At 39.6% G+C, this 10,361-nt stretch overlaps 1 protein-coding gene across 2 annotated transcripts; it reads left to right on the top strand.

Annotated features, from left to right (window-relative positions):
* The first annotated feature begins 599 nt into the window (after positions 1-599).
* LOC127295146 (uncharacterized) lies at positions 600-9,756 on the top strand. Of its 2 annotated transcripts, none has more exons than XM_051325049.2 (13): positions 600-856; positions 3,517-3,691; positions 3,979-4,062; positions 4,427-4,668; positions 4,753-4,996; positions 5,135-5,214; positions 5,339-5,423; positions 6,345-6,476; positions 7,035-7,148; positions 7,304-7,348; positions 8,240-8,324; positions 8,977-9,030; positions 9,265-9,756. In XM_051325049.2, exons 1-13 carry the CDS (start codon positions 684-686, stop codon positions 9,345-9,347), a joined length of 1,596 nt encoding a protein of 531 aa, XP_051181009.1. In that variant the 5' UTR covers positions 600-683; the 3' UTR covers positions 9,348-9,756. The 2 variants fall into 2 exon arrangements, with proteins under 2 accessions (XP_051181009.1, XP_051181002.1); XM_051325042.2 differs by having other exon boundaries at positions 601-856; positions 9,259-9,756.
* The last annotated feature ends 605 nt before the right edge of the window (positions 9,757-10,361 follow it).

Below are 10,361 nucleotides of genomic sequence, written 5' to 3'. Positions count from 1 at the left end.
AGCGGCGGCGGATTTATTCCGGCAACAACGGCGGTGGTTTCTGAACTATTGCTCGCGCGGGCGGGCAAATCTCGGCCTGGTGTGGACAAAACTAGTTTAGCACAAAGTAAATTCAGTTTAGGCTCAAAATTAAGCTTAGATGGAGACATTCCATTCTACCTATTTTCCTCCCAACCGAACACGCGAACGGAGTAATTAACCTGCTCTGGCTCCAAGTTGGAATGGAACCATTCCATTCCATTCTATCTCATCCTACAACCGAACACACCCTGAAGCTAAGCCATTCGATCTGGGTCGGACCAGGCAAGTACTACACACACTTGGATCTAATTATGTTGATCAGATCGGAGGGTTATGAGTGCTTTGTGTACACTAATTTTGGTGAATGTAGAAAAGTTGAGTGTTCACTCTTTTATAAGTAAGTAGAGATTAATAGCTGTTTCCAGCCTCTGATCCATCATTAAAACTTGATTAGTCAATGCTAACCTCAGACTAACCAAAAAGAAGGCGCCGCATCCGTGAAGACGAAAGAGAAGATAGATCCGTCACAAGAAATAAGATACTCCATAACATAAAACAAATATTGAAATAAACAAAACAAAAACACAAAATTTATTACGAGCGCCCGACAGAACAACACAGTGGAGGCGCGGGCTGCGGGGTTGGGCGTTACTAGCATCACCATGGAGAGCGAGTCGGCGGCGCGCGGTGGCAGGGGCCAGCCGCTGGCGGCGGCGGTGGCGGAGGAGGAGCCTGTGGGGTCCATCCGCACCATGGAGCGCGTGGCCGCCGCGAAGAAGATCATCGAGAACGGCTACCGCGAGCGCTCCAAGAACCTCCGGGAGCGCAACGAGAGGTACCACCACCACCACCGGTCCTGCCTCCGTCCCCAAATTCGTACCTTAACTCACTACTGTCTGATTCCGCCGCGTGCGGTGTAGCTAGATCTCGTGTGGGCCGGGATGATCGAGGTGTGTGGGGGCTACTCAGCGATCGAGGGGTTGTTTCCTCTGTAGTTTGCGCTGTATGTTTAGCTGGATTACTGGTGATTCGGCAACTTCTAGGGTAGTTTGTTCTGGAATGTGGCTCTAAGTTCTACTGTGGGCTATTTCTGAGCTTTTGGGATGCGCAATTGGAGCAAGCTGATCCTCTGAGGAATTTCAGATGCTTGGTATTAATTGGATTGAGTCATTGCTTCTGTTGAGCTGAGCAGCCTTTGGCAGTGGGTTTCTAATTGTTGAAGGACTGGAAAAAATGGGTTTGTGTTTTCTGATTGCTTAGGGTATGCACAATGCAGCGCTTGCGACGGGCACTAGGGAATAACATCTGGTATTTATGGTCAATTCCCATCAGACACCAGGAAAGCTTTTGTGTCGACACAAACTCTGGCGCCAGACGCTTGCGTATAATCTGGACAATTGTAAGTGCTTGGGTTCTGCGTTTAGCGATGGAGGGAGAGGGGCTAGCGCAGATGCTCGTCTAGTTTTTTTTTTTCCGTCAGCGCCCAGATGAGCGGCTGTGCGTTGTACATGCCTTTAGGGCAGGTAGAATGCAGGCGTTTATTTATGGACGCCAGGATTTTGTTCCCGGCCGATGGGAAGTTGCGACATACTATCCCAGCTAATTTGCAGGCGTCGAGGCAACGTTTTGTGCCAGACGCTTAGTTAGTTTTTGACTTGCGGCAGGAATATCGGACTGAGTTAGGTAGAGAAGCAAACGCCTGAAAATTAGATGCGCGCTGGAGCTCAGGAGTCTTGCATGGACACCAGGATTAATTGACCGATTCTTTCTCCGCTCAAGTGCCCCGCAGTGTACTTGTCCTATGCGGGTGTTACATGTGGTGCTGGGAGCGTTCACTTGAAACTCTTTATTCATGCTCATTACTGCTGTCTTGTATTTTTTGGTTGATCTGCATGTTGATTTGTGCACAGACATGCTATACAGTGAACTTTGGTACTACTATAAGTTGATAATAGCAACACAGCAAGCTGTTATAAGAGTATGTGTTTCCTTGTAAAGAATTCCTTATGTCACATAATAATTGGATGTAAATCAACAAAGCAGAATGCAGGGTGGGACATAGCCCACATTTGCCCTTTCACTGAGGTTGGCGCTTAGTTACATGTTATTTACCCAACTGATGGCACGGCAAAAACTAGATAGAGGTGCTTGATCAAACCATAAATGTTATTTACCCAACTGATGGCACGGCAAAAACTAGATACATACTAACTAATGGGTGGTTCAAATCATAGGGGCTTTAGGCCCCTGCCGGAAACTGGACCCCCTACCCTCCGCTGGCATATTGAATCACAATGGAGTTGGCTCAGTATGCAATTTCAAGTAAAGAAGGTTGAGTCCTCATGAAAAAGCAATTAAGTAAAAGTGTTGAGAGATCCATGTGTTAAAATTACTTTACATATTTGCTTGCTTTTTTTTTCCATACGCGCCCCTCATTAGGTTCTGGGTTACGTTACAACATACCAAAGTATCCAACATCCTGTTGCAAAAAGACAAAACAAAAGACCAAGAGATGTTTCGCTGGCCACCGGCACACAGCTAGCAACCAGTTAAGTACACGATGAAGTGCCAAAAACAAAGTAAGGGCATTACAAGATCTCCCAGGGGTTTGCGCTCTTCCACATGGCCATGCTAACAGAAACGAACACAGCTGCCAGAGACATTTTCCCATTCCTTCTCCATGGTGTTGTTCGCTGCTGAGTTGAAGTGCTGGGGCTTAGGGCCTACTAGGGCTGCCAGTGATCTCGCTGTTCATGCACCCTCCTCAGTGCCGTCTGATGTAGTTGTGCAGCTCCAGCCATCACATCACCCACATTACGCATCTGTGTCACTCTAATTCTTGTTCTAAGAACACACTCTCGTGTTCATTTGTCTACTCTCAACATAGAGTTGAAAGTCTACACATAGCTTGTTAACACTCCCTTGAAAAAGAAAAACCAAAACAACAACGAACCACACTATTTGGAATGCAATTATGCACATCAAGCTCAAAAACCATTGTGTTACCATAAAGTCAGATACAAAAACAAACGAAGTACAAAGTTTGTTCCATCCACTGTCCTTCAGTCATACCTCCTCTTCACCCAATTTAAGGAAACCAGCAGCTAGCTAGACAAGCGGAACACTTCATATATCACAGAAATTGCCCAATCAACTTAATAGGCACCACACTTCCCAAATATTTCCTGAAATTTGATCGCTCAGTCTTTCGCCACAGTTATTCTAGTTTTTCTTCATGCTTGTTTCTACTACCAAAGTCTGCACTCAAAGATCTTCTTGAAAACAATAAATTCTTGTATATAAATAGGATTGGAAGCTTTCTCTCTCCTGTCATCCTTTTGCACTCTTATCTGTAGGGAGTGTATATTCATTCTTCGCCCCATTGCTTCTTTTGGTAATCTTGTCTTGTATTACTTACCGTTATCAGCTTATCATGCAACACTGTCTGTTTCCATTTCTATCAAGACTAGGAACTTGTCTTTTGTACAATTGCAGGCGCTTACTTTTGGAACAACAGCTAGCTTCTTCACAAGTTCCTAGGGAGGAGCAAATAAAATTAATAAAGGAGCTGGAGAGAAAGGAGACTGAATACATGAGACTTAAAAGACATAGAATTTGTGTAGATGACTTTGAGCTGCTCACCATCATTGGAAGAGGCGCTTTTGGGGAGGTTTGCATCTTCCAATATCTACAAGCATGTTTCTAAGTCATTTTTTGGCATTTCACATTTACAATTGTTATTCATTCTATGATATGTGCTCAATAAGCAGTTCACATTTACCAAATAAACATAGTAGTCATCCCAATATATTTTGGATTGTTAGTGCCAGTCGGTGGCATTTAACATTTCCTAGATCTGCCGACTCTCTGCGGTTCCTGATTTTTAAGGTACAATTGTTTGCCATGCTTGAGCTTTGACCTCTTTAGGTGACAACTATATTTTTTATTTTCTGTCAGGTTCAACTTTGCCGGGATAAATCCTCTGGGAACATTTACGCAATGAAAAAGCTAAAGAAGTCTGAAATGGTTGTCAAGGGTCAGGTAGGATGAGAGCACTGTGCTCTTTACGTATTTGGTTAAGTTTTGGCTCAATGTATATGATCAGGTTGCAGAGTAGGGATGTCCTTTATTCATAATTTTGACAGAGATGTTATGTAGGAGTATTATATTTCGACCAGATTGTAGAGTAGGACTGTCTGTCATGTATTCTTTATTGTTTTTTTACTCTACATAGGAAAAGTACCTTAAGCATTTTTTTAGGTAGGTTGTTTACATGATTTTTTGCTTAACGCAAGACACTTGATATGTTAAGTTTCCCAGATTTTGTTTCTCGTTTTGATTAAAAAATTAACTTTTTATTAGGGGTTCTTCTTTCTCAAACTAATATTTTCATTATATCTATTAGGTGGAACATGTTAGAGCTGAAAGAAACTTGCTGGCTGAAGTTGGTAGCCACTGCATCGTGAAGCTATACTATTCTTTCCAAGATGCTGAGTACCTTTACCTTATCATGGAATACCTCCCTGGAGGTGATATGATGACCCTGCTCATGAGAGAGGATACCTTAACTGAAAATGTGGCTCGTTTCTATATTGCTGAGACAGTTCTTGCAATTGAGTCGATTCATAAACATAATTACATCCACAGGTCATATGCTTGTGAATCTGATCTGAATATGGTTCAGTATTTTCTATTTGTTTACTCAATTTTTTTTTCTTATTATCCTTACAGAGATATTAAGCCTGATAATCTGCTTCTCGATAAGAATGGTCACATGAAGTTGTCAGATTTTGGCTTGTGTAAGCCTATTGATTGCTCAAAATTGTCAACCTTGAGCGAAGATGAACCTATGACTGATGAAAATCTTAGGGAGTCAATGGACATTGATAATTCTCTCTATGATACAACAAATGGTAGAAGGTGGAGAAGTCAAAACGAACAGCTTCAGCACTGGCAGAAGAACAGGAGAAAATTGGTGTGTGCTTACATAGTTAGCATCGAACTAGCTACGCGCAACTTCATTTATTTGTTCTTTTTAGAAGTATCAGCATATTTTCTCGAAAGTGAATAACTTCACGAAGATTTTTCACGTCCATTTCAAATGGATTTACAGGCATTTTCAACAGTCGGTACTCCTGATTATATTGCTCCAGAGGTTCTACTAAAAAAGGGATATGGAATTGAGTGTGACTGGTATGCTAAGAATTGCATGTGCACATATGTGGTTATTTCCGATTTTGATCTTCAAACGAAAATATCAAACTTGTCTCCTTCCCCATAACTTCACTATGATTGCTTATATCTTATTTACACGCAGGTGGTCTCTGGGTGCTATCATGTATGAGATGCTTGTTGGGTATCCACCGTTTTATTCTGATGATCCAATAACTACATGCCGAAAGGTTTGGCTGTTGAATAATCCCTCTATAACTGGATTATTAAGCCCCCACCACCCAATTGTTTGTGTACTTGTAAATTTGGAGATGCCATTGCAAGGCGTGCAGTTTTTAAATACACGATTGGGTGTCTCAATGACACGTCATACCTGGTTCGCCAGTAGCATTTTTCAAATTACAAACTATTAAAGTTGTGTTTGTAGGCTAGAACTTTACACTATCTTTTCAATAGGAATATGTTGCAGATAATATCTAGTGGTTGGATTGTCCATATCAAAACCCGTAGCTAAAATGTAATGGAGAAATGGATGTGGCATAATTAGGACCTTGTCAAACTCTGGGATAGATTTTTTTTTTCTCTGTGGATTTTTTAAACCATATTTCTCTTCTTTTAGCTTAGGGTGTTTAACACACGCTATCAGTAGAGATGTAACCAAAATAAGGGGTTACATCTCTTACTTTTTTTGAATGGAAATTCATGGCATATTCTGTTTGTTTCAGGACTCCTAACCATACAATAACATCTTTGTATTATATAATAGGTCTACTGTTGGAGGGTAATATGGAGTAGCAATTATGATTCATTTTGCTTCTTCAAAATGGTTACACTATAGTGTAGTGATTTTGCTTCTATTATAATTTGGTATGGAGCTTATGTTTAAGTGCAAGTTAAATTTACTAAAAGGGTAATAGTGTGCTGCCCAGGGCGATAGTGTTCTGTCCAGGGCAATAGTGTTGTAATATTTTCCGTCTTTAATTGGTTTTGTGTCCTTTCCCCACATACGTAGTAAGTAGTAACTGTTAATAAAGTTGGTCAAGTCTAGTACATTGTCATGTCTTTGCTCACCTTAGAAGACCAATAAAACAACTTGCCATAAATTGACTGTCTATTTGGTACTGCACTGACTCCACTTTACCACTTCATAGATTGTACATTGGAGAAGCTATTTGAAATTTCCAGAAAATTCAAGGCTGTCTCCTGAAGCTAAGGATCTGATTTGTCGGTTCTTGTGTGATGTTGATCACAGGATTGGCAGTGAAGGGGCAGATCAAATAAAGGTATTCGTCTCTCAGTATTATCCGCGGTCCCCAATCGCACATACAAGTTGTTCTTAGACTCCATGTCCATAAAACATTTATAGATTTATACGTCAATGTAGAAAATACTACCTAAAGTGGCCGCATGAATTTGTTATTACTATATCCCTCTGCTCCAAAATATTTTATGTTCTAGGTTTGTCCTAAGTCAAACTACTTTAAGTTTGACCGAGTTTATAGAAAAATATATCCACATCTACAAGATCAATTTAGTTTTATTAGATTAATCATACAATGTATTTTTTACATTATGTATATCTGACATTGCAAATATCGACACATTTACTTCTGATCCCGTCAAACTTAGAGAAGTTTAGGACAAACCTAGATTGTCAATTATTTTGGAATGAAGGGAGTATTTATCATGAAATATAGTTGCATACATACTTATAACTTTGTGTTTTGCAATAACAAAACTGAGCAGTCAAAGTGGAATCTTGTTGTCCAAACTGACTTATATTTGGATTCCAAGAGAGTATTACTTCTTAATTTTGGTTAACATATATCTCTTTTTGTTAGGCTCATCCTTGGTTTCGTGGAGTTGAATGGGATAAGCTTTATGAATTGGAGGCAGCATTTAAGCCTCAAGTAAATGATGAACTGGATACACAAAATTTTCAGAAATTCGACGAAGTAAGAAAATCTGTTTCCATTAGTTTGTTGTATGTTTGATTCTTTAAACATTTCGAAGAAATTCTATTTTGTATTAGCATGCCAATCTTTCAGCTCCATATGTTCTACTGTTTTGTGCATAAATTATATTGACCACTTCCATTCTGTCTCTGCAGGTAGATCCTGCTCCCCGAAGAACAGGTTCTGGGTCCTCAAGGAAGGTATGAATGAAGTTATGAACCCTCAGTCTGGTATATAGGTTTGAGATTCAACAAAGCTAGCATAAAAAATTAAAAACGCGTTCAGCCTTGCATTCCCCTTTTTATGATAATCTTTTAGACTATAATATTGTTGATAATAAAATACGTTAAGAATTTGTCCATTTGTTGTACTCTGTAATGTTGTAATTATGTGTACTACCTCTGTCCATAAATAGACGTCTGAGATTTGTCTAAATCTGGATGTATCTATACGCTATTTAATGTCTAGATACATCCAGATGTAGACAAACCTCAGGCATCTATTTATGGATGGAGGGAATACTAAATATATACGTGAAGCAAAGCCAAGTTAAGCATACATATATCCATATCAGGGTTTGGGCTATCCATCATCCTATGTGCCCTAGTTCTACTAAAAGTGATTCATTATGATGCAATTCATTGGATTATTATTGCTACCTCTGAGTAACTGACTTCCTTCAAGATCATCATACTATTCAGTTTTTTGTTGATGATATATGTCCACCCAAAATTTACCATCAAATGTTTTGGAACTTCGCAAGACATTTTCCCTGAAGGCAGAGTTTGTAACCTTTCTAATAATTGTATCTATCTAGCAAATAGGACCTAACTATACGGGATGAGGGAGGGTTATTTTTCTTTCACTTTTACTTTTGTAAATGTCCATGCCATCAATTCCAGTCACTGTAATAAGCTGCATCTTGTTTTTTATCCACCCCAAAGTTTCTTAATCACCTTGATCACTTGTCACTTTTAGATCTCCATAGATAGGGGTCAACTCTGCCTTTGTAGAGTACGTACCACTTTTTTTGCCATTATGTCGTTATTTACTCTAAAGTTGTTCACCATTGTTTTGAAAAATTATTGCAGATGATTCCCAATTCTAAAGATCTTAGCTTTGTGGGCTATACATACAAGAACTTCGAAGCTGTGAAAGGTTCACATCTGTCTGCAGGTTTGTTTCCTTCTCATCATTAGTCTGTTGAAATGATTGGCTAAGATTGTTTAACTGGCTGGGACCGTTAGTCTGGTAGTAGTTTCATTTACTCCCTCCCTGAAAAACACATTTATCCTTTTAGCCATTAATTATCTGTTTGTTCCTCGATGTTGTGGTAAGGACCTAGTTACATTTTTTTAATAGTTCACTAGTAAAGAGTAGTAAGTGGTAAATAAAGGTCTCTTCTTTTACTTAGTTGTAAGTGGTGTTTAGAATTGGCAAGCCCCTTTTAGATCAATGGTAAAAATGTTAAAATGGGTCTATCTTTCCAGTTTCCACAATGTAAAAAGTAGAAACTTCTTAGTGTTCAGTTTTGCTCCTTTAAGCTCTTTAGTAATTGCTGTTTTTCATTCTTCTTGATCATTTCTGTTGATTTTGAATAGCTGTTGGATTGTTGCCAGAAATGAATAACCATTGGATTGTTCCTTACAAAGCTACAATTTCATGTGCAAGTGTTGCCACTATATATATACAATGCACTGAAGTACTAAATATGCACATTATGTCAGATTGTTAATCATACAGCTTTAGTTAACTAGTTCCATCCCTTACTTGCAACAGCTTTACGCTATTAGTTTCATTCCTTACATGTATACACACACATATGCAGATTCTAAACAAAGCTCCTCGTTTACAAGCCAGCGTAGTGGCGGCGACACATCTGGTAGAGTATTCCTTTTATTGGCTTGTATTTAAAAATCTTACTACCCCGTTCCAAAATAAGTGACTCAGTTTTGTCTAGATATGGATGTATCTAGACACATTTCAATGTGTAGATACATCCGTATCTAGAAAAAGTTGAGACAGTTATTTCCAAAGGGAGGGAATACTCCAGTACTAGATATCTCTTGTCGTCTTGCTCCTGGTCTTTATCTTGTTTCAACCCTTACAGTCGCAGGTACAGCAGACATGGATTCATCAGAAGAACCCAACGGAAGCGACACACACATGCACACTGCTGCTGACGATATGATGCAATAAGTAGTGCCGTTGCTACCCAAAAAATGCTGGCGCTACGTCGGCATGATTCGCCCTCGTGATGTGGCTCATTCAAAACGATCTGCTTGTTTTTAGTCAGGTCTCGCGCCCTACTTATCGTTGGTGGATGTTTTGTTAATTGTCGAAAATCAGGCAGTAGAGCATATTCCGGGCATGGTCACATATGGTGTTAGTATAGCATATTCCGGGTGAGCTAAGGTGGATTCGCATCTTTGTGCTCGTTGCCCGGGTTGGTAGGTTAATGTTAGCCTCCCTTGCGGCAGCTCGTAACCCGCCAACATATGATCAGCATTGGATAGGAAAGAATGAGATGGTGATTGTGGTAGGCTAGGCATCGTTGCTTGTCGTTGGATTTTTTTTTGCAGGCTGATAGTTTGATATGCTTTGCACATGAATGGTCTCATCTACAGTCTCTAGCCTTTTGTTTTACCTGTTACTACCTCCATCCCAAAGCTTAAGGCTTATATTATTTTTAGAAAGTCAAACTATGTTAAGTTTGACTAAGCTTTTTCCAAAAATCATTAACATGTAAAATACAAAATTAATATCATTAAATATATAATGAAATATATTTTTGTAAGGTATCTAAAAAATATTATATTTGTTGATAGATTGTTCTAAAATTTTGGTTAAACTTTACTTGGTTTGACTTTTTTTTAAAAAAAAATATAAGCCTTAAACTTTTGGATGGAGGTAGTATTCATCTATGGGTTGGATCAGGTTCCATATCTTAGATGCTCAGCTGGTGGACTTTACATGCAATGTGTTTTTCTTCACTCCATAGGCGTTACATGCAGTGTAGTATACCTTTTACATGCGAATAGCAGCACGGACGGGGCACGGTGCCTGGGGCGAGAAGACAGGAGCCCGCCGTGAGCCATGGGTATCAGGTGGGGGTGACCGCTAGGCTAGGTTTAGGATGTGTTTGCTTCAAATGTAGATTCTGAAAAAGCTGTGGACTATGAGCTATGAGATAAAAAAGTGTGAGAAAGCGGG

The sequence above is a fragment of the Lolium perenne genome, chromosome 1 (genome assembly GCF_019359855.2).
Source record: "Lolium perenne isolate Kyuss_39 chromosome 1, Kyuss_2.0, whole genome shotgun sequence".
Taxonomy (NCBI): Eukaryota; Viridiplantae; Streptophyta; class Magnoliopsida; order Poales; family Poaceae; genus Lolium; species Lolium perenne.
Note: the sequence above shows the minus strand (reverse complement) of the source record. Positions and strands in the feature narration are given on the sequence as shown.